This window comes from Manis pentadactyla, chromosome 8 (assembly GCF_030020395.1).
Source record: "Manis pentadactyla isolate mManPen7 chromosome 8, mManPen7.hap1, whole genome shotgun sequence".
NCBI classification, from domain to species: Eukaryota; Metazoa; Chordata; class Mammalia; order Pholidota; family Manidae; genus Manis; species Manis pentadactyla.
Window position 1 is genome coordinate 10964800 of NC_080026.1, and position 25795 is coordinate 10990594.

Consider the following 25795-nt stretch of genomic DNA (forward strand, 5'->3'; position numbering starts at 1 on the left):
GCAACAGTCTTAGAATAAAAATGAATCATCAAAGTCAGAATTTGGGATTAGGAAATTCTAAACCACTGTAGAAAGCTTTAACGTATTAGAATTTATGAAGTTAAACCCCCAAATAATTAGATAAACATGTACAAATTTAATACACACTTAATGTAAATGTGTCCTCCAATGTCTTCATTATTTATTTGTTCAGGTTCTGGTTTTGAAAACATTAAAAAATATTTGACTGGGTCGTTAAGATTTTTATAGAACAGTTATATCAATTAGATATGGACAAATACATTAAGTGTGCTTTAAAAAATTTTTTTTGGCTTTGTTTCTAAATCACATTTAAATTTAAAAGATTTAAAACAAAAGATGAATTTCTTCACTTTATTGAAGAAAGAAATATAAATGCATAATTACAGTTGTTTTTCAAGAACTAACTCAACCAAAAATAAATTTTTTTACCAAAATAAAATAAGTAATTGAGGCACACATATGAAAGACCTTCAAGATCATCTGGTTTATTACCTTCAGACCAGTGTGTGGGCTAAATCTCTTGCCCAGGTGGTGAGTGAATCTGTATTTCTAGAGGAGCCCATTTTTTAACTTTCTTGGGAAATCTATTTTACTTCTTTTTACACAAAAAGCTAACCTAAATCCTTCTTGCAGAAATGTGCATTTTTTTTTCCTTCATCTGTCCTCAGTGGACAGATTCTAGCTGGCTACTTCCAATCTTGATGTGATATTACAGTATAAAAACAGCAAATTGGTGCTCAGTCTTTTCTCCTAAAACAGAATAGTTTCCATTTAGCCTTCTTTCTTAAGATCACCTCTGTTTCCCTTTAATAAATTCCCTTAGCACTCTGACACTGAAATGTCAGAGATCTAAAAATATAGCCTATTATCGAAGAGTAAAAAAGTTAATTCAAGTAAATTTCATATACTATTTATATGTGTGTGTACATAATATTTTTTAACAATTTCTCTAACATGGGAGAGGTGAACCTTTTCCTACTTTAATCTCTCATAAACTGATTTTCACCTCAAATTTCATGGTTTCTCTGCCTATCTACTCTCCAAGTCATCAATAAAAATTAACCCCACTTGTCCTACCTAGTAAGTAAATCATTAGTGTAATTTCACTGTTCTCTTTTTTCAACCTCCTTACTATCCCAAGTAACTCTGTATCTCACCAACAATGGTTTATTGAGTTTCCAACTTGTCTATGAATCTACTTTATGAGCCAGAAACAAAACTATTCTCAAGAATTATTACAGGTTTCACCTCCTCTCTAGCTACAAAGCCTATCAGATTCGAAAAGCAAATCAGTTGATCTGATACAACATATTTCTCATAAAGTACATTGGCCATTACCGAATATTTGTAATCTTATAAGAACTTGCAAATTGATTTTCAAAGGTGAGAGTTTTCTTCTGTAAAGTGTATATCATGCATTGAAACACAATATGGATATTGATTACATATAATTTCATGATTACTTCTTATATATCTTTCTGTTAAACTGGTTGCCTTATGCTTACTGGCAGTGTTTCTCACAAAATCCAATTACTAAACACTGAATTTGCATTTCCTTTAATGGTAAATCATACCAGCAATTTCACTTGTATTAACTTTAGCCAAATAAACTCTGTGCCCTAAAAGATATTGTATAAAGACCTGATGATTTGGCAACAACTCAATCTTTTTGCTTCCCTCTGTCTTGTCTCATTTGGTCCTCAAGAGAAATTATCTTAAGAAAAGAAGCATTACTTTTTGAAAAAATTATCAGATATCCTTTCTATATTTCCAGTACCATCTAAGAGAGATCATATTCTCTTTTAGCATCTTGTAACTCATGATAAATTCAAGTAGCCCTATCATAAAAATTTTAAATACCTTTAATCTCAAATTCTTCACAGTTGTTTTAGCCTCTAGCTTGATCTCTAAATGCAGAACATTCCTTTGTAGCTGGGACTTGGCCTAATTTATATTTAATCAAACACTTGTAACACATTAGAGATTTACCCAGCTGTTGGCTGAGTCCACTTGGTCACCTGTTTTCTACCTCCTCCCAGTATATTGGAACATGTAATCTGGTCATCCATTTGGCAAAGGTTTCTCTAAAGAACATCAGGTCCTCTTATATACTTTTGCATCTATTGGTTACTTTCTATTAAATCTATTATTTCCCTTAATTTCTGTCCATTTATATTTTTTAAATTCATTTACTTTGTTTTTCAGGTTATTCTCTTTTCTTTCATTAGAATCCTAAATCCCCTCTGTTCGTGATCACTCTCAGGGAGGCTGGCTTTCACCTTAAAATCCTCAACCAAGGCCTCTCTGAATATAGACCTGGGAGGCAGGAAACCCTGTATTCTGATTTCTAGTCCTTGATTCTTATTCCCTTTTAGCCTCATATTCTGTCTGCTAAGGTTTACAATTGGTAAAATGAGCAAAGTGTTAGTACCTCTCTTAATTAAAGTGTTGGGAAGTTTTTTCATCAGAATGTGGACAGGTTTTAGAGGAACCTAAGCCAAAACGAATCAATCTTGCAGACACTAACAGACTTCCACATATGGACATCTGCTTCAAAATTGGCAGAAAAGAGCATGATGATCTCTGTTATGCAGGGTGAAATAGACTGTAAATGTCTTATCTAAGTAGTATGCATGAATTATTTCAAGTTCTGCTGAATTCTTTAAATGTATGGATTTAAAAGAAAAACTAGATTAAATATCTAACACTAAGAGCTTTAAAAAAAAATGTGGAGTAACAGTTTGGAAAGGTTTTCTACCAGTAAAGGAAAGAACCTAAAATATGGACTGTAATGAATGTGTAATATTCTGAGGCCAAATCTGAGCAGGACCAATGTCTTCTCAGCCCTGTCAGACCAAGTATCCTCTTGCTTTGTTATACTCATTTTACTATCCTGACAACATTCTGAGATAATTTAACCTATTTCTAAAAGATCAACATGACTCCTTACCTGTACTATAAAGAAGAAACAAAGGAAAACAGTTTATAATAAAATGATATTTCTCTTAATATGCTAATGTTCAAATACAACTACACTAGCAAACATAATACAATAATCAGACATAAGAAAAATAATTTGTATTAAGAGCATTAAAGACATGAAAAAACTGTCCCAAGTACTGTATAAAATGACAGAGCAGGAATATGGGTGGATAATAACAAAAACCATTATTGGAATAAATAATAATAGATCATACTTGTTTATACATGAATTTTTAAAGTAGGAAATAACCATAGTTGAATTATAAATACTATGCCAAGATAAACTGGGGAGCAGATGAGGAAGTACGACATTCTCACAAATGAGCTGGCCCTTGCTTTTAAGTGTAATGCCAAAACGATTCCTTTTGTGATAACAGGCAATAGTAATGAGCTGTACAGAAGAAAGAAATCCCACTAGATGTCAGGGCATATATTCACCCTTCACACTTCAAAAAAACCTTGTGAACCGTAATCCGTCATAAGCAATGAGAATTAGACGACGCACTGCAAGTACAAATGGCAATCAAGCCATTGTGGAGAAGGGGTGGCAGATGTCTAGGGGGTCATTAGGATGAGATTTGAAACCAACAGGCAATCCTAGAAAAAATCATTTCGAGTATTTAGTTTTTACCCCATGGAATTATTTCATATCCCTTTACAAGTGCAGGAGAACAATATGAGACATTTTTAAAAGAGATTTTATTAATAGTTTTTAATGTGTTTCCTGTAATTTCTCTACAAATTTAATAACATTTGGTTCCAACACTGTTAGAAAAAAGACCCAAATCTCTTCACTTGCATATTTTCACATGGCAGGTACCATCATGGTCTATAACGTGATGTCTGCAATTTCTCATTGCAACCCAACAGTCACAAGTAGTGGAGCTCCGAGTGATGTTATTTTCCAAAATGAACAGCTTTTGGTAATGTTCTGAACAAAACAATGTAAAAATCTTTACATGGTAGCTGTCGCTGTGGAAAGTTCAATGCATATTAAAATCATGTTAAAAGCACATTGTACTCTTTGAAATGGTTAGGTTGAGGACTGAGATTATTATGAACTGGCTTTTCACCTACATGAGTGCTCACTGGGATATAAGGGGAACTTTTCAAGGTGAGGGAATAGCCACCTCCCATCATTGTGACAAACAAAAATGCCCCCACTAATACCACTATGGAGATGTACTCTCTGAGACTATTTGCTTATCAGTGCGGCCAATTCAGTGGAGATTATTGGAAATGGTCATAATGACAAGCAAAGTATATTGAACAGCACCTTACTACCATGACGACATAGAGATCCCTGCTTTTACCCGATTTTTAAAACAACTCTGCAGACAGTCTGCTATAGAAGTCCAACATAAAAGATGATAGAGAATGAAAATGGAAAACTAAGCTTTAGTGTTTTAAACACAATTTAACTATCTATGTGGGCTCCATCTCCTGTAATCTCTTGTAAGGATCCCCATGTGCAGTAAAATTACCTAAGGAGTGAAAATATGACATTAGAGTTCCTATCTAAGAAAGCTGAAGTCCTGGAATGTTTTATAAATTTTAAATATTAAGATATAGGCCTGGAATGTAGCCATAAATGACACCGAAAAGGAAACACTCTCCAGGATGTCACAACAGCAAATTAATAGCGTGAGGTAGAGACTTGTACAAAGACCTGGAGAACGGAGCTTCTGTCAGAGATGTAGCTGAAGGCTAGGTGAATGTTGTACCACTTTGGCTTTTATTTCTCTCCTTGTCATATAAATAGAAAACAGTGAGAATCTATATGCAAATGAGAATATACTGGGCATTAAATGCCCAGAGAACTCAACGATATTTTTCACTTACATGGACTCTGTTTGCATCATGGATTAAAACCCAGGGAAAGAACAAAAATATACCTAAGGAAACACATGGTATTTGCTATGTAGATAAAAATCCTCTTAAAATCACTTTAAACTTTTATAATACCGAAACATAAACTTTCATAAATAAAAATAGTGTGATTTTTCTCCAAGGTAACTATGAACTAAGTGATGGATAATTTTCTTCTCAGCATTATATTTGACCTGAACCGACTGATCTCATTTCCAAGGGTTTATACCCCACTTGGAGCGTAAAGTACATTTTGATCACTAAATGCGATAGCTTCATTCTGAACAGGAAAAAAAATAACGAAAGGCAAAATGTGCTCACCAAGTTCATTCTTGTGGTTTGCATGTTTTAAACACTCTCTGAGGCAGAAATGATAACATCTGTACAACACTTGCGGGCTGAGGATATTTATAAAATTCTTCCTGATGCAACATATCGGTTAAAGTAATATCACTTATTGTGCAAGAAACTGTTTGGAGCATTTCCCTGACTCCATAAGCAACTGACAATCAGTTCATCTCAAAGGCTGTTGTTGCTTAGAGAACTCACCCTCAGTAGGGGCCCAGGGGTCCTGGCGCTCTGCCAAATTATGTTAGGAAAGCAATGTGAGAAGTGACTGGAGTTGGTCACTGGTCAAAGGGAACTACTTCCAGCTCCATGATGAGGAAATTCTAAGGAGCTAATGTACAATGTGTTTTCTAAAAAATAAGAAAAGGAAGTAACCAGGTCCTACCATGTCTAGGCATGTCCTATTAGCCAGCTATGGTCACTTCAATTGTAAGTTGTATTTGCCAAAGCATTCTTCTGGGATGGTTTTTATAGAAGCTTTTCTTTTCTTCTTCTTCTGAAAAAGTAGTCTTCAACCTAAATTTAAGAAAAAAAGAAGAAAGTAAAGGATAAAAGAAAGTAAAAGAGATAGTAAAGGCTTTACTATCCCGCACAGGATCCTAGAATCTTCCACAGTGTTCACCAAAAAAGAAATGACATTCACCTTCTCAGGCTTACCTGAAATGCTTCTGTCTGGGTTTAACTCTCCTAGAAACTCTGTGGACTGTCCCATGCAGGTAACAGAAACAGATGAAGAACCCAGCTGGTTTGTCAGTTGGTATGGCACAGAGAGGGCGATAATACAAATTGGAGCAGAGTAGACAGCCATGCCAACATAATTTTAACCATAGGCAAGTCCTTCCTTGAATAACCCTGGGATTATAAAAAGAAATTCTTGAGAAACTTTGAAGGTAGAATGTGGCCAGCAATAGGAAGTGGAGGTTTTTCTTTTATTCCAGCCATTAATGAATGATGCGAAGTAAGGGCTAAAGACTCAGTCTGCTCTCTGGCTGCACGCCGAGGACCCATCTTATCCACGGATATGCGTACACTGCTCCCACGTGGCAGATGGTGACCCTAACTCCTGTCAGGTATCAGCTGGTTGCATTCAGTCACTCTTGAATCAGAGTCAGATCAGTCACGGATTACCAGCAGGTCATTCAGGACCCATCTCTCTCTCCTGTTTCTTCTGCTCTGCTTTCACGAATGCTTTCCAATTTTTTTAGGGCCTTTTAATCATATCAAGTCAAGCCTCCTGGGATCCACATCGGATTCAAACCTCAACAAGTACAGCACCATTAACAAGATTCCACAGCTCACTCTGAATTTTTCAGATGTCAAAACTGAAAAAAAGAACACATCCCCTCCTTCTTCAGATAAAACCATTATTGCACCCAAGGTTAAAGACCGAACACACAATGTGACAGAGAAAGTTACACAGGTAGGACACAGTTTTGCTGTCAATTTCAACTGTTTTCAAGGTTCTTTTCTGCACCATAAAACACATTCTTTTTCCTCTGAATGACTATCAAGAGAGGTAAGCCATTTATTGCACTCCAGTTTATCTTGAGATCTTGGATGACCCTCAAATGTAACAGATAAATAAAACTATAGACTGTGATTTTATCTATTACAAGACTAAGCAAAAATCAGCTAACTTGGTGTTGTTCCCTTCATTGCAGAGGTGGTTAACCTGCTATTCATCATGAGTGGACGTTTATTGTTTTACTGCCAACTCTTGCATTATTAAAGCTTTATGTCTTAATATAATGGATGTGTTTGTTGGAGATTTAGGAGACTAATTGGAATATACTCTTAAATGTGGCCTCCTTTTTTTTGTACTTTACTAAGTAGACTCAGATATAAGGTAGTGGACATGGGGAAAAGAGCTGAGACGTAGAAACATCAGAGTAAATAATATATTTCACATGAACAGTATTTTATTATTTTGCAATTTATTGCAATATTTTATTGCAACTTGAACTAGAGTGAAGAAGTACTAGCAGGAGTCCTGCTTTAAAGAATAAATTACAATAACTTGTACTTATTTTATCAAAATACCAACCTAAGCCATACTGGACTTTTGGCTTACAATGCATTTATAGTGTTGTGAATTCATGACTCTAAAATTTGTGTCAAGTAAATAGTTCTTTTTCAATTTACTTACTATATTGGCTTAGCAAATCTTTTCATAAACTGTCAAAATTATAAAGGTAAACTTGGCCCCAATCTCTATCTCAAACATTGGAGGCTTTGAATTAATAAAGTTTTTTTTCTGTAACTATTATCACCACCAACAGCACTATAGTACCATTAATAACCTTTTATGTGTGAGCTGAAATAACTATGGAAAGACCATGAGTCAGCTGTAAATATACCTAGCAGTCGACATTTATTTGAAATGAGAAATCATATATGCCACACCCCAGTATATATTTTGATATTTATGTAGTAATGAGGTTTTCCAGCCTTGGTATTTTGCTTTTCTTAACCTATTTTTAGTAAACTGGGCTTAATAGTGGTAAATGAATAGTCTACTGTTATTCATGAATTGACACTGTGTTGACAGCTTGAATTTTTTTTTTTTTGGTGTCATTAATGTACAATCACATGCGCAACATTGTGGTTACTAGATTCCCCCATTATCAAGTCCCCACCACATACCCCATTACAGTCACTGTCTATCAGCGTAGTAAGATGCTATAGAATCACTACTTGTCTTCTCTGAGCTGTACTGCCTTCCCTGTGCCCTGCCCCCCATGTTATGTGTGCTAATTGTAATGACAGCTTGAATTTTAATTGCAATTATTTTTACCTTGGAGACAAGTGCTATTTATTGTGGGCCATTGAGGCAAGTTTTAGGGATGACAAAAATTATTTCTCAGCGCTGATGTAAGAAATAAATAGAATGATGTGTGGTAAGTGCTCATCAGTGCTAAGTTCATAACAAGCATTTTGTTCTGTTTATTAATCTTCTTGTGTGACTGCCTCCCTGCCCTCCTCACCATCTCTGCAGGATCCTTTTATCCCTACGTTGCCAGGGCCCAGTAGAAGATCATGACAGAGTGGGGATCATGAAATGTTTACTGAAGGAAGAAAGAAAGGGAGAGAGGACAGGAAGTAGAAAAGAGAAGTTGGCCAGTTGGACAAGGGAAGGGTGAGAATCCTGGGTAGAGAAAACAGCAAGAACAAATCTGTGGAGGCACAGAAGTCCATGTGTCTTCTGCGAACAAGTGGTTTCCTGGGCCAGGCAGAGACTAGACGGGGCAGGAGCTTGTTACAGGTGGACGTTTCCAGATGGTTTTTCACCACCTGTTTCATATTAAGTGCCTTGGGTGTCTGAGTAAAATGCAACCACTGCCTCAAAAGTCTGGCATTTGTTTAAGGTTTCGTACTTCCTCTTTAAAATCCCTGTGATTTTTATTTTTAGCTCCATAATATTACAGTATTTGTTACAACATTTTAAAAAGTGTTTTTCACTGCTCACCGCTTGGGGAATCTGAGGCCCACCAAAAGGACCCATAGTTTTCTTAGAACTGCTCATACTTCACCTGATTTGTCAAGCACCCCTCTCCACAATCTCCAAAGTACCCCAGTTGGAGAAATATGATGCAGGAGAAAAAGAATCAGTTTTTCTTTTTTCTTTTGAAAGATACAATGATAGGAAAAAGATTCTGGAAGCGGATAGAAAACTTAAACAACTGTGTTTTCTTGCCAGAAATGATGAGGGACTAGATAAAGCTTGAGACTGGTAATTAGAAGAGGATAAGGAAGAAGACTCTTATCTTCTTTTTAGTGCCACCTTTAGCTCTCAGTAACCAACCCTTCAGTTGTCTACATGTCAAACCAAACAAGGTAGAAATAACATGTTAAGGATTTCCTCCTGTAGACATAGTCTCTGGAAATTTTGTTTAATAAAATCCTTGAAAGCAGGGCAATCCTGTAACTCTTTTCTCACTTGGTATGTGTAAAGTTTCCTGGTCATACCTGTCTCTGGGATTCCCATATTCACAACATATAACCTCACTTGTGCCCTAGTCACTAAAAATAACGTGGCAATAACCCAAAGATTTGGCTGTGTGGAAATTATCCTTGTCAATATATTCTCACAGCAGTGGTAGTTGGGGGTGGAATATTCTCACAATATTTGCTATAGGCAGCCAACAGTAGTTTCTTTATCTATTGTTTTTATTTGTTTTACATCATTAATAGATTTGTATGGTAATTATATCATCAGAAAATATCAGAGTTTTATTTATAGGTCATTCAACAGTGAGTTTAAATACTGCTCTGAACACAAACAGTAAAGCAGATATTAAGAAAAAAAACATAATGAAAGGAATGACTAATCTCTCATGTTATGATCTCTTATCATTTGGATCTTATCTCTATTATACACTAATTTCTAATTAACCATTAGCTATTTGCCTTCTCAGCTAGAGTGAGAATCTTCAGAACAGGGACCTAGATGTTCATTCATTCATGCATGCATTCATGCATTTGCATTTGTACACTCAACAAGCATTTATTGAGAGTTAGTATGTACAGTGCAAGATTCTGGGAATTCATGGGAAATGTTAAATTCTCTGCCTTCAAGAAAAGAGGGAGATAAGTACATGTTGTTACAGTGTAGTATGAAGGATTAAACGCAGGGTGCAGAGGGTGCTGGGAGAGGAAACATTACCTATATTGAGAATTTGGGGTAGTGGTTGCAGAGTATAAACTCTTAGATGAGTTTTGAAGCTCGAGAAGTTTGTGAGGTTAGGAATTAGTATCTCAAGTGGGCACTGTGAGTACCAGTAAATGAATGGAGCAGGATGTGTCTGCATCACTAGTGCCTGCCATAGTATACAACACATAAGAAAAATATTAAAAGACTCAGAAATGGACCACTGAAGGTACTGGACAGAATAAAGTAAGAGTAAATCTGGGGGACAGAAACCCCCCAAAGCAAATGCTTGCCTCCTAAATTCTCCCCTCAGGCAAAATTCTGATTCTTGCTGTTGTTTCAGGTCCAGAGATTCCTTTTACTGGCTGGTCTCAGGCCAAACCTCTGGACTGATGCAGCTCTTTATGTCATATTCTATCTGATCTACTCCACTCATTGGAGAATACAGAAAATAACTGTCAGAAGGAGTGGGTCTTTTTTTTCCTTAACTTACAATCCAACTGGTACAGGTTGATATGTAATAGGGTCCACTTTGGAGGGGCAGGGCCTTGGTTAGCTAATTCCTACCAAATTCTAGTACAGTAGTGGGAAGAAAACAATGTATTGAAAGATAAGTTGGGTAGGTAAAGAACAAAGAATGTCTTTTACCATGCAAAATAGTGATTCTCAGTTGAGGATCAGATTCTTGGCTATATGTGCCCCCTTTTAAATAAAGGTAAACCAGACTTTTGAACTGTTGTCCATCCTTCCACAAGGCCAGTTCTAGTTCAAATGTTATGTTAATTTTCAGGATAACATGTATCATTTTGTTGTCATATTCAGCTTTTACCAGTTTTGTATTAACTCATTCCCTGGACATTCATAAACGTGTCAGGAGGGTTTAAGAAGATGGCACTGTGGGTTCCAAATCAGTTATCAGCCAGTCACATGAGACTTTATCAGCTAGTATGGTAACAGAATGCAAGTAACAGAAGCCCAACTGAAACCATCTTCAGCAAAGGATGAAAGGAGGTGGGGCAGTTTACTGGGGGTGGGGAGTAACATGACCTGAAAGTGTAAGAGCACATTTGCTTTGGGCGGTGGCTGCATTCATTGTTTGGAGAGATGATAGCATTCTCTCACTGTCTCAGCCATGCTTTCTTCTCTGCTGATTTCACTCCACATTCGATGGAAGCAAGGCCCTGAGACTCTTCTGTCCCATATAATGTTCACAGGTGATGATCTGGTGAACAGAGCCTTCTATCCTCTAGTGTCCAAATCATTCCCAAGGTGGACTATGGTTGGCCAATTTGAGTCCTTCGCTCATCCTTGAGGTGGAAGCATAGCCCTGTGACTGATGACCACGCCAGAAAAATGCAGCGGGGAAGGGCTAGAAGGTTCTAAGGAAAGAGAACAAAGCACGGTGGCCCATTACAAGATCAAGATAGTAATTCAGACTATGCATCAGTCATGCACATGCACATACACGCACATATGCAAGCACACTTATTAATATGCATTATATGCTGGATAGGCAGTAGAGACACAGAGGTAGAAAACTTAGTACCATACTCAAGGGGTTATAAACTTGGAGAAATACTATATAACAATATATAATACTAGCATTTACAAGTGTTAATATAATAAATGCTGGAAATAATAAGGTTTATTATAAAACTAAGATAGTTTGTATTTCCTTTACACTCAGTACTGCTCAAATTATGACCAAATTGTTCTACGTCTTATTACTTGATTACTTAAGGGGACTGTCTGGTAAGTTTAATAGAAACCCTTATGATCATAACAAATAAGATATGTGAAGGGCTAAATGAACCAATAGACTTTAATCTAGAGAGAAGATGATGGGGAGGAGAATTGCTGACAGTCCACAAGTATAATTCCCTATAGCTCCACAAGGACAGAACTCAAGAAAATAGTTTAGGAGTAATTGCAGAGACTTAGGTCATAAGAAAAAAGTTTCTGAATGTTTAAATGGCCATAAAAATCTTGAAATCTGCATAGAACTCTAAAGCCAGAATAGATTCTCATTTTTTAGGATTCATTTAAGCATATTATTGGCATGAAAATAGAATTATGAAGACTTAAGAATAGCTGACATTGATTGAACATTTACTATCTGCCAGGTTCTGTGCTACTTGTGGTTTAATGGATTATGACTTGGTACTATTATTATCACCTCCATTTCATAGAGGAGGAATCAGACTTAGAAAGAGGAAGCAACTTGTCTAGATTACATAGGAAATGGTGAAAGTAGCCTCTAAACCAAGGTCATCTGACTCCCAAAGAGAAGTTACTAGTCGCTTATGCATGCCTGTCTGTGATTCTGTTCTGTTGCCCTATTTGTTCCCTCAATCTACTCAGAAATTAGCAGGGCATTTGGATATACCTGTAACATTTGTCTGTATAGCCAAAATCTTAAATCTTGAATCTACAGAAATAGGGAAGAAAATGTGGTAGATTTTCTCCAGGCCTCCTCAAACTCCAAAAAGCCAAAGTAAACAATCCTTAACAGGGGAGCTTCATTTCAGCATTAGCTCTTGTGTTGAGATCTAATTTTTCTTATGCTAATTTTACATCAGGATAAAGAACTTTGTTTTTTGTTGGTGGAATGCCACTCAGTTGCAGGAAAGGAGAATTACACCGATAATACTGACATAAGAAGAGCTCAAGGATTATGGCTTTTTATTTTCCACTTTGATCCTCTCTAAATATGCTCATTATCTCTTCATGTGATTCAATGACTCTCATTTTATACATACTTTCACAAGAAATCCAAAACACTATTTATAATTCAATACTTCTTTAGAAATGGAGATTAATCTATAATGAAGAGAGAACATAGATTTCATTTTATTAGGTAATGTTTAAAATTATAAATGTGTACAATTTTTGTATATCAGTTATGCTCCAATAAAATTAAGAAATTATTTATCAGCTCAAGCTTAATAATAAAGAATTTCTTAACACTTTCCATAGTTTCCCTCATACTGGATAAATTTAGTCCTGAACTTTCTTCGATGATAGTATTAACAAATATCTTCCAGACACAACTACAAATTAAAAGTGGCTCTAAGTAGAGCAAGACTTTTCAATAATGATGTCGTCACAACACTGAGTCCAATTCAGAGTCTGACACCAGCTGGGTCTCCCAAAATTCAGCTCAGATCTGACGCTTCTACCTGGAGGTAACATCAGATTCCACAGGTTAAGGGCTCCATCCCGCAAAACTGTCCCCCACTTCAGAGGCCATTCGCAAGTCCAGGTTGTCATCTGTGCTACTGACCCACCGGCTACAGGCTGGAGGTTCCCATGACCCTCTTCTTGGGTCTGATTAATGTGTTAGAGTGCCTCACAGAACTCAGAGAAACAGTTATTTATGTTTATCAGATTATTATAAAAATACGTAATTCAGGAATGGCCAAGTGGAAGAGATGCATAAGACAAAGTATGGGGAAAGGGGTGGGGAGCCTTCATGCCCACTCTTAGCCCATCACTCTCCCAGCAAACCAACCTGCTTGGTTCCTCCTGAGGTGACCTTAGGTGACCTAGGGGCTTTCCCAAGTCACCTCATTAACATACCAAGGACACCCTTCTGGTTCTCATCACTTAGAAAATTCCTAGGATTTAAGAGCTCTGTGCTAGCAACAGGAAGACCAAATATATATTTATTATGAATCAAAATTAACACAATTATGATTGAAAAATTACACTTGATTGAAACTTCTATTTTCAACAGCTATTTTTATAAATCCTCATTGATGCTTTGCTCTTGAAATTTCAAAAAACAAAATTCACAGTATTACTTCAGTGTGTTTCAAGTATTTTCCTAAACTTCACTGCTTGCCTAAACTAATGCAAACATCCTGCTAACCTCAATAAAACTGTACAGATCATCTTGAACTGCCAGAAATAGTAATAATCACAAAATTCCAAATTAAACTTGAAATGCGATACCGGAGTCCAAAATTGCCTCTGAACACTTCCAGTTTAACATGACATTAGTTTTGCCTTCATTACCATACTGTGATTTGTGAAATAAGTAAACTATAACACTTGGATCAGCAAAATAGAAATCCCCACCCAATGTTTCTCCCATATTGTGGGTTTGATTTCAGTCAATACATGTAAATTGAAATGAAAAACAATATATGTAGATGCGGCCAGTAGGAATAAAGCACATTAATCAGGATAATTATAGATTCAGTATTTGTGAGGGCTTACTAAATGTAAGTCAAAATGTTATGTACAATGTTGTAACTCTGGGGACGGGGGGGAAATCCGGAGGCAAAATACCTTTGAAACTGAAATCAGTCAAAGGGAGAAATAAAGTGGGAGAAATCTATTTATTTCTTACAAGTACTCATCCATCCACTTCTGCTCCCCCATGTCTCTCAAGACCTGGCTGCAGAAAAAGGGGCTCCACCCAACCTCTCTGGTCCAGATGTTCCCTACTGGCCCTTGTAATTACCTATAGATACAGAGTCGGGCTACTTCTCTTCACCCCTTGGAAACACCTATTGATATGGTGATATACTAAGGCCAGGAGAGAGATTCTGGAAATATTGCAATTTTACCCACAAATGGTGGTACAAAACTGTGTAAGTCAAGGTTCTTGCCTTCAAGGGCCTTATACTGAATGCAAAGCTTTGATCTTCGAGATCTTTTGATCTTTGAGATTATGTTGTCTAGTTTTCTCTGGGCAAGTAAATATATTTTATAATCTAGTCAATGATGATGGAAAAATAGAAAGTAACTATAAGATAGTTAAGTAGCAATTGGTTACACCAAGAATGCTATACATCATATACATATTAAATATAAAATAAGGATGTTCATTATTTTGAAAAGAGAAATGTGTAATTTACAAAAGCAACAAATTTATTTTCTATTTTCACTAAATACTATATGCATATCAAAACCGATCATTTGCTTTGCTTACATTCTAAATTAAAATAAAATTTCATTTCAGTGTGAAACACCTTAACTAGCTCTAAAGTCATGCTTCTCCACACTCTAGCTGATGAAGAAATAACATCCATATAAAACCCTGGTAGACACTGATTAAAAGCCATAGGTTGTAGAGCAAGCTTTTATGTGCAGTTGCTTTCAAAAGCAGCTGTTCGGTTGTGTAGATTCATCTCACGTCTTAAAATGAAGGGAGGAAAATAATATCGCCTTCTTTAAAAGTTCTGTCAGCCAAAGAAACCAGGTTGAAAATAGATGCTTGAAGTAAAGAAGTAAAATAACAGTGGTCAGAAAAGACAGGTAAAAATAATTTAGCTTAGCATACATAGCAATAGCCGGGTTGCTATGGCAGCAGAGATGCATGAAGATTGTAGATATCTGCTGCCAAGATGGTTCAGTTTTTATCCCCCAACTTAGTGTGAGCTTTGGGCTAAAATCAGACCCAGAGACAGAAAGGAAGCACTAAAGGGAGATTTCCTTTGCTCATTTGCCCTCACGGCCTTGAGGTTGGGACAAGCATAAGTTTTTCATGTTTCACAGCATAAGAAATAGGGCAAGGATTTTTTATCAGTATGGAAATTCCAGAGCAGACATGGCGTATTTACGTACCCAGGGAGTCCGAGGTGTGGTGATGTTAAAAGACTGCGAACTATTTTCCCTGCGTTAGGAAATGAATTCAACCATGGAACCTTATTTAGAAAATAAGAGATAAGAAAGTGAAATAAAATAAAATACAATAAAAGGTTCCCACTGTTTATCTAGGTGGTGAAATTTTGGGTCAGATATTTTCCCTTCTAGCTCTACTTCTCCATATTGTGCAAATCACACTTATAAATGGAAAATACATAGATAATCAACCCTTTGAAACTCAATTGCTTGAAAGAGTTCATTAAAAAGCAGCTAATCATCAAAGAATTTTAAAATTCAAAGGAACCTTAGATATCATCTTCCCCAGGTTTTTTTTCAATACTTCCTTATCAATGGAATCATCTGGAACATCTCTCTCTCTCTCTCTCTCTCTCTCTCTCTCTCTTTCTCTCTCTCTCTTCCTCTCCCTTCCTATTTCTATGTCTATCTCTTTCTGCCCCTTCACTCCCTGGAAATTCAGGAAGTTTCAAAGAAGCCTGAAGATTCTGAATTTTTAACCATCTCCATTCCATTTTCAACCTCTACTTGCATATTATTAAGATCAGGCAAATTTGGGAAAAATGGATTGGCCCAATCCTTTCATTCTATAATTAAAGAAGTTAAAAAGAGATCCCAGTAGAAACCTAGGGTTTTTTTTCCTTTGTTATTATTGTATATTGTATCTCTTTCTGTAGATTTCTTAATAAGATAACTGGTTCAGTTATATATTCTTGTGATGTTTTAATTACAATATTTTTGTTGAAAAAGCATGTTAATTCCTATTTACACAATTCATATTGGAGAAGCAGGCTTACTTGCATGGGAGGACAACTGATTTCAAAGGGATCTGCTGCCATTTTGAAGTCGTGTGCAAGCCCTCTAAGAAACAATCTCCATGTAAAAGAATTCACCTAGTCTGGAGTGCTCCAAAGTGATTTCTCCAGAACATAGGTCTCATAAGTGTTTCCAAGACAAAAACTTTTCTTAGTCAAATAATACCATCCCCACCCAATTCACACAGCAAATGAGTATATTAAAATCTCTGAGAAGTCCTGAATTAAATCTAAAAAACTTTACCCAATATTCCTTGAACTTTTTTGAGGACAGACCCATTCTTAATTGTCTATTTATAAGTAACATCTATTGATATCCTGAGGAATTCATATTTGAGGGGAGATTCTTCAGGAAATACTAGCATAGACAAATGCTTTTTCACAGAGAACCATGAGCACTATAGTTCAGCCCAAATATGGATGTGTTAGAAATGTTTAAATAGGCATGAAGCACCGGCGGTGGGAAGGGGGCAGTACATAATGGGAAATACCCTTATCCTCCTTGTTTTAATGAAGTCCACTTAGGTTTCTTTCCAACCATGTACTAAATATAGAACTTAGAGAAGCTGGAGAAAATGCCATCTGTATTTTGTTCTCTGTTTTAAATACCATCTATAGTTCCTTGTCTGTTTTAAATATATCTGTTATAAATACACCTGTATTTTGAAGTGACTTAGAGTCACTTAGGTAGAAATAGAAAAATATTGCATGTAGATCATGGAGAAGAGAATTAAAAAGTATTGAAGTCTTTCTTCTAAGAGCAACAGAGTTAAATTCAACCTTCTTCTGTATCTTAGTGGCCATAAGTTGAGACTGGAGAACCCTCTTTTTCTGCCCCTTGTCCCAATATCCCGAGGTTATTGTTGGAGCTAAGCACATCAATTTAATGGTGGGGACAGAGGTGAAGTGGTCTGGGGTGTGAAGTGACCCAGGCCAGTGCTAGTTTCCACACGTCCTTGGCTCCTTTATGTTCTGTTGTTCTGTCAGTTCTCCTTTACAGCTTTAGCAGAAAATACTAAAAAATGGTCTGCAGCCAGGTCTAGTTCCTGGTGCCCATTGATCCTTCTCACATTGAACATGAAAAATCAGGCTGGCAAATCACCATGCCGTTTTGGGGAAGACAGTGTTAATTTTTAGTTCATGGCAACAAGGCTCGGTGAAATAGAATGAAGTCAAAGGAAAAGAAGAATTTAATAAAATAGTACTCTGGTGCTGTTTCTTGTTTGAAGGGTAGCTGTCAGTTGAGCTGTATCTCCTGTTTCAGGTGAAAAGCTATCATTTGTAAATTATGCCCATAGCCATCTCCATTATTCATGGGTTGGTAATAGAAAGTAGTGATTTCAGGCCCTTAAATTTTCTTACCTGTAGGCACTTGAACTCCTTCAGAAACTGATGACTATATTACTTCTCATGCCCTCTTGCTTTTTTTTTCGCCTCCCATCAGATCCCACCAGCCCACTTTGTGTCTCAAATGATGCATAGAAATGAGTGAATAAATCCTGATGAACAGAGTGCTTTAATTCCAGTAAATGGGCTACTGCATGCATGAAGTCTCAGATAAAGTTAACTGAAAAGACAAAAGTCTTTTGCAAAGGACAGGTATTATTGTCTTTTCCAAATAGCCTTTACCTGAAAGGGAGTAAAAACTAAGGCATTAACCTCTTGGATATTAAAAACAGATCACCATCACATTTTTACATTTTAGAATTATTTTATATTACTTACATAATAAAATAACCCCTCAGCTTGGACTCCAGCTAGTCATTTTAAGATTTTTGAGTATGTTATCTTACACAGATTCCCCCAAATTTGTCTGCAAGTCAAAGCTAAATTACACCTTTAGAAATCACTACAGTAGAGAGGAAAATAATCAGTCTTCAGGGAAGTTGAAGGAATCTCACCTTGGAGGCATTTTTGTTCCTTTCTGAACTTCCAAACACCTCCACACACATACACTTAAGGTCAGGGAAAATACCAGAGACACAGATTCCTTGGTTCCTATTTCATTTCCATGCAGTCATCTTCTCTGATACATCAAACTGCCAAAGATCAAACCGCACACTGTATGGACAGATGAGGGCTCGTCCTGACGGTTGGGGCTCCCCTGGTTTCTTCACTGTGTTATTGCTATAGCAATACAGAGAGAAAGAAGGTAAGAGAGAGTACTACTCTAGTGCTACTTGGAGATAATCTTTACAAAATATAAAACTGCCTTCATGCGATTGTTCCAGTAGTTTTGAAATTTGTGTTCAGTAAGAGTACCAGGTGCTGATTAGCACGTGAGAACCCCAAGGGGGTGGAGCCCCCATCCCACGCAGCACTGGGTCCTCCACCCGATGTCCAGATGCAGTCAGGCCAGCTGCATCCTATGTACTTTAGATAATGACTTTCTCTTAAGATTGTGTGTGTGAGCATGTGTGTGTGTTTTGAAGAATTTTTAATCAACCTTGGTGTAGTTCTGCTATTTATTTTGTGCTTTCTTCTATCTAAACTGCTTAGGCTTTTTCACTGATTCTGAATACCAAGTCTTTATTTTATAGAAAATGTTGAATTCAGTGAATTGTTCAGAGTCCCAAAAATTGTTAACTGCACACCCAAGACTAGAACCGTGGAGTTCGAGGGTCTTTCCCCTCCCTACTCCCACTCAGTGGCAGGGCCCTTTTAATTCATATATTCTTTCTTTTCAATCTAAACTGCCAGCATCCCAGAATCCCATCAGCCTCCTGGTCCAGCTACTACACCAATCCTCTTTTTTACAAGATAATTGGCTCAAAAAGTACAGAATCATTACCAGAAGTGAGTTTTCATAGCTGGGTAAATTCAAGTGATCAAATAGGCTATTTATTTTCAACTTGAATATTCTATTCTCTGCCTCAGGAATAGGACAGAAAATTAACTCTGTGGGAAAGCAAACAACTTTTTTTAACCCAGTCACTAAAATGTAGACTGTTATTACTCATTTGTTCTGAAGATATTCACAGAAAAAAAGAATCTGATGCTAGTTTTGTGCCAGTAGGTTCAAACATAGAATTGATCTTCATTGTCAAGAAGAGACACAGTATGTGAGAACATTAATAAAAAATGCAGTAAAGAAACAGGGAATTTCTGTTCCTTAAATTATGTTTAGTCATCTTATCATGAATAATAGGATTCCTAAGTGTTGTCAAGTATAGTTATTCCGCATTGCTGAACACCTCTTTTGGTGGATGTAAAATTGAGATCCATATCATAAGATTATGTAGCAAAATACAGAAATATATGCCCCATGGGTAGAAGAAATAACCTGAAAGTTTCAGGTTATTTCAGGATGGCTTCTTGTCCACACTGTTAGAAGAGCTTGAAATGTAAACTTTTGAAATTATTTGTTTTAAGGTAAGACTTTTAAAAATATTTCCTATGTATTTAATACATACATCTCTGTTTTCCACCCATATAGAGTACTAAGTTAGCTATTTTAAAATGTATGAAATTCAAGAATGAGATTTGAGAACATATTAAGATCAGAAATATGTTTTATTATTTATTATGCATCCTTTTTTATTTCCATAGCTTACGGAGAGTCTTTGCCCATCTTCAGCCCTTCAGAAAATACTCAGGACACAATTACTGGTGTATAACAGTTCCAGGAATTTTCAGTTACAACATGTGAAAATTAATCTGCTAATAGGATATAATTATATTTAGTTGGCATTTGACATTCACTCTGTGTTCCAGAAAACATTAAGAATAGACTCTGGAGTTTGCAGGGAAACATTTATTTTGGTATAGGTATCCAGTAGAGGAAAGAAAGATTCCTGATTAATCTGTAAAGATTAGGAGAACCTGCTTTTGCAACATTTTCAATTCCCCAAACTTCCGTAGCTGTAGAAAGCAGCAGACATCAATATCATTTTCTTCTCTTGCTTTGGCTTAATGCTTACCCTGAGTGATCTGCGGCACACCTTGCTTCTATTGCAACCAGTGAGCTTAATGTAGCTATTTAAAAGTATTGGCATTGTTTGAAATAGCTATTCCCAGCACTGCCTTAGAGAGAAAACTTTATTTTAATGGGTTAATTTATTTTTTTTTACATATGAACTCACTTTAATAAATACTTTGCAATCAACTTCCATCTTGTGATAAGACCTGGAGGTTTGCAGGCAGCAACCCTTAGACTTTCAAGAGGTCAAAGCCTCTTCTCTTTATATAAAATCTTACCCATTTCTAAAATCCTATGATCTTGAGGTAGCTTCAGGCTTCATGGTTCGTGTTCACCTCATCCTTAAACTCTAAGTCACTTGGTCTGTTTCCACACAACTAAATTTATTTCCATGCTTCTTTGTTTCTCTTGGGTGATGGACAGATTAGAAATAGGTAGGCAAGGAGGTAGGTAGGTTATTGTCTTCCTTGTTGTAAGCTCTCATAAATCTCCTAGTGCAGGTTCGGGGCAAGACCACAAATGATGCTCTCCTTGTCCAGATAGATATGGAGTGCCTACTCTGAACAGGGCACAGTGTTAGAAGGTCTGGTTACAATGGTAACACATCCCTGCCATCTAGTCAAGGGAACAAAGAAAGATTAATAGAACTCATAAACAAGTGAGATAAAGGTTACAGACTGGATTAAGGGGGGATCTGGGAGCAGAGATAGGGCATCTAACCCTGTCTGGAGAGGTCAGAGTGACATGCCTACACTAAAACATGAAGGAAGTGAGAAGGTAGAGGATGTTAGCCACCTAGAAACATGGGCAGTTAGGGTGCAATACACACAAAACACAAACATGGAGGTTTTGAAGCCAAGTGAACCTGGGAGGCAAAGTTCCAGAAGCTGCTTTGGGCTGAGTAGAATAAGATAGCTTCTGTTTCTGAACCGCCATTCTATTGCTCGCTCCTCTTCCTTGACCGTCTTGCACCTACTCACCTCTTGCCCTATAAGGTCAACCATTCTACCTGGCCTGCATTCTACACCATAAGGCTCCCTCTGTATCACGGATGACTATTTGATAGACTCTCCAAGTGTTTTAAAGTAATATACAAAATTATAAATAGAGTTTGGTTAAAAGGAAATTCCCTCAGTCCTTTTCATTGTGATAAAAATCCATGTTTTCTGAATGTTGCTAATTTGATTAGAGTAATTCATATGAAAAGCTACATGAAAGATTGGGAGTTGTGTTCGCATTGGGCTGTATTTGCATCTAGAAGGAGAAACTCGTTAACTCAAATGAATCTTTTCCTGATGGAAACATGAGGCAGGAGGAGAAGGGATGACAGGCGAGAGAAAAAATATTTTTAAGGAGCAGGTTTTCTGGTTCTGTCTGTACCTCCCCAGCTCCCTGACACTTCACCTTCCTCAAATGACATCTGACCCCCTGCCATCACCATGCCCCTTTCTTCACCTTACAAGGGGTTAGGGGCTCAGTAAAACAGTCTTCTCTTGATAAGTAAGTGTTAATCGTGATTCAATATGAAGTTTTGAATGTGGTGGGCTTCCTGTGTTTACTGTGGACTAGACCATCCGTATCTAGTGATTGGTCAGGAAAATTAAGAAAAATACATGCACCACAAGGTATCTATTAAAAATAGTATTTCAATAAACCTACATTTTTCTAAAAAACAGAATTCTTACATTAACTAATCAGAACTCAGGTTTTTTTTTTTTGGCTCAATCTAATGCCTGCCTTCAACTGCAGATTTTCTTTCCTCTTGTAAGATCTTGAAATAGCTTTGCTAAACCCTTGAGAAATTATGGTCTCCTTGGCAAAATCACTCTTCACAGAATATCAGGTTACATTTGAAATACCCTCAAATACAATCTAAGATGACATTGTCATATAGTAGAAATTAAAATAAAGTCTGTCCCTCTATCCTGAGAATCAGCCTGCACTTCTTTTCATTCTAAGATGAAAAGTCAGGAGTTAATAGAACTTTAAAAAGGGCTTAGGGATTCTTTAAAAGCCTCTCCAAAGGCATCCCATGTGGGGAAATTACTTTTTTTCTTCAGCTCTTAAGATCTGATTCCAGTCTGTACTTCTGTCATCACACTTAGTAGGTTAGGTACACATATACACACACAATTCCTTGATGTTATATCTCAAGTTTAATTCTGCTGCCTCTATACTTTGCAGACATTATTTGTACCTCTGACACATAAGACTCTACCTACTGTGCACAGTGACTTCCTTTGATGAGTTTAGTAGGGAACACTCTTTATCATATATGGTATCATTAGAAAATATACTATAGAGTTGTATATAATTAAAGGGTAACATGTATGGGCCAGACTGTGTCTGCATTTAGCATTCAGTTAAAGGTTATATCTGCATGGTCAGGAGAAGCATCCTGGAAAAGAGAGGGTTTGTTCTGGTCCTTGAGGGATGAGCAGCATGGGGAAAAGTGCAGAGGGTGTTACAGACATGAGGATGCAGTTGCACCAAGGTCCAGTATATAAGTGCAATTTCCATTTCTGATCTATACAAATTTAACAAGGAGCAAAATATGTATTATTATTACTGGATTCACACTTAAATTGTGAGAGCTAATTGCTCATTCCGTTGCATTTTTACTTTGGGTACTAGCCATTTGCTCTCATCAATAAATAATTATGCTTGCTTGGAACCCATAAGAATATATAAAGTTCATAAGCCTTCCACTTCACCAGAAATCTAAGCTCTGATAGTCCTGTAACATCAATAAGACCTTTGATCAATGCTTAAGAGTGTTTTTTAGCTAACAAATAATTAGCATTAGCTTTAAAAGATAAATAATTTATATTCAATGTATCAGTAAATATTCTATATAAATTAAAGATACTGAGTGACCTTTTATATAATTTAAAAGAAGGCTTTTAGCTAAATTCCCATATTCCCCATTCCTGGTAGGGAAAGTTGACATTTTCCAGTAATTGAGCCATCCCCCTTTACCTGCCTCTCTCCCCTCCCTCGTGATTTCTGTGAACAGATCTGAAGCTTACAAAATAAAAATTCCCCACATGTTTTATTTGTATCCGTTCTGCTTCCTTCTCAAAAGCACCAGGAAAGCCCCAGGAGTTATAATGATTAATGAACTGTTCTAGAGTCTAACCTGCTTTATAATGTTCTGCATTCCAGAGCATAAAAGGAACTCTGAAGTAGGTCAGGAACTTAAACTGCCCAAGGGCCTACCTGAGACCAAAGGCAAGCAAATTTGGAATTAAATTTGCCCCAGAAATTGCAATGACTCATGATTTGGTGGATTCATATTGGAATGGAAGATGGGGAACTACAATGTGAAATAAAGCCTTCAAAACCTAATTCATTCAGACTTATGCAATTCTGAATTTGAATTAATTCAGAAGATGACCTGGTTCCAAATAGTTTTGTGCATTCTCTAAAGAGGGTTGAATTGGGGTGGTAGGGAGAATTTGCAAAAGGAATTAAAGAAATATTTAGCCTGTGAGAGTGGAGGCCAACAAAATAAGTTTAAGGGTTACTTCAGAAGAGCCACAGACCGAATATGCTAATTACAAAGGATCTCATTAAACTTAAAATGTTTATACCAAACAAGTAGATCAAATCTACAAGATGTTCACCACTAGGTCACACGTGATGCTCTGTGGCTGTAAGCAGGTCACAGTTGCTTTCTGGACAATCTGTTGGCTCACTTCTATCTCCAATAGACCACAGTACTCCGATCCGTGTGGGCAAAGCACCAAAGCTCCCAAAGCTGTAAAGAACAACTAAGTGGGAAGAGATGGAGTGTTGGTGGGAGATGGAGATAGCTTCTTACCCGAGAAGCCGGGATTCCTGGGTCCAGGGAATGACTGGGAGCCTCAGGGCAGTTCCTCCAGGTGAGCCCTGCCTGTCTGTAGTCTCACCCCCATTGCCTACCACCATGTGTAGCCCTCTTCAGATTAAATACCATTTCCTCAAGGATGCCTTCCTTAACAACCCCCACCCTCACTAGACTCAGTTAAATTCGTCCCGTTCACATTCTAATTGTATCTCCTTTCTGTTATTTAGTACATATATCACAATTATAGTCAATCTTTATTATGGAGTTATCTGTGTCGTACCTGCCTTCCCCCACTAATATATAAGCTCAGTGAAGATAGGGGCTGTGTTTTTTCTCTTTCTAATGGCTTTCCTAGTGTCTGATACATTGTAGGTGTTCAGTAAACATCTGATGGATGGATGGATGGATGGATGGCTATATAGAAAGATGTTTGAGGATACAAGGTGGAACCAGATTCCTACCAAGCCCCCTCCTAAATCTATAATCATATTTAGCTTTCTAGGAGTTGAATATTTCATCCAGTAATATAAAGAGACTGCAAATAAGGAGACAGAGAACAAAGTATTTTGTCAGAGAGTTTATAACATTTTTGCTTCACATGTACATCAGTATTCCTGTGAAGGCAGAAATGACAGACTGCTTTTTATTAGCGCCTGCCAACTGTGGGAAGAAAAGTAAAACTTACCCCATTTAAAATCTTTCCTTCTCTATCCTCTCTGAAGTCTACAAGGAAGATCCTGTTGATTTTTTTTCTCAAGTCTGCTAGTCCAGGAAGATAGAACTGGTTTTGGAAAAAGAGTCAAAGTATTAAGAATGTGTCTGGTGAGGCCGCCAGGCAGCTTTGTACTCCACAAACCCCGGGTCTTGGCTTTTTTGCCTGTTGCCCCTCCCACACCCCACACCCCACCCCGCCCCCACCGCCCCCACGGCCTCTTTACTCTCTGTGAAGCTCTGAACACTTATGATGCCTGCGGAGTCTTAGTCTCCTACTGGGTGAGTCCAAACCAGGAGGTGAGAACTCTCAACCCCAAAGAAATATCATGGCAGGAAAATCTGGAGAATGGTCATAGCCCCTGAACGTTCAAGATGCTGCCTTTAATTGTTACCAAGTCCCAGAGTTTCACACTTCTCTTTTACTCTTCTTTCTCTTCTCATTGCAACCATAAGATAAATCTTATGGTTGCAATCATAAGTCAAAAACAGATTGTTACAAAGAAATCTGAATTCCTCGGGTCTTTCTTGGCAGTTAGAGGTAGGTACATCCTTAAGAAATGGGTTTTAACAGGTGTTAATGAATGCCAGAGTTGATACGCCTAACCCAAGTGTTAGATGTCCAATTTCCTAACTCCTGGAGTAAATGAAACATAGATGATGTTCAGGGGTTCATCTGTTTCCGACTAATGCATATTTTGATTGCTATGTTACAAGCTTCTATTGCAAATGTGGGACTTAATCATATGCACAGCCTCTTTTAATATCTGAGAAGCTATGTTTCTACTATAGGTAATAACGGGACCGTATTTTTTAAGCTTCAAATTTGCAAATCTTCTCTGGAAGGGCATTCTTTCTTCCACTCATAAGGGAACCACAAAATCTTTTCTGCCATTGTCATTAACTACAGATAGTGTAGGGGCTAACTTCTGTTTCACTGATTATCTCAAAATTAGTTGCATTTAAAGATGTTTTTTAAATGTATTAATAAAATGTACTAACTAATCTATAATCTTAAAGATACAGAGCAAATGATATATAGC

At 37.0% G+C, this 25795-nt stretch overlaps 1 protein-coding gene across 1 annotated transcript in view; it reads left to right on the forward strand.

Moving 5' to 3' along the window:
• Positions 1-25795, forward strand: part of KCNH7 (potassium voltage-gated channel subfamily H member 7) — a 440085-nt gene that overhangs the window by 307409 nt on the left and 106881 nt on the right. The window contains exon 6 of the mRNA XM_036884332.2: positions 6426-6640. Within this exon, the coding sequence (XP_036740227.2) occupies positions 6426-6640 (215 nt within the window). The remainder of the gene's footprint in view (positions 1-6425; positions 6641-25795) is intronic.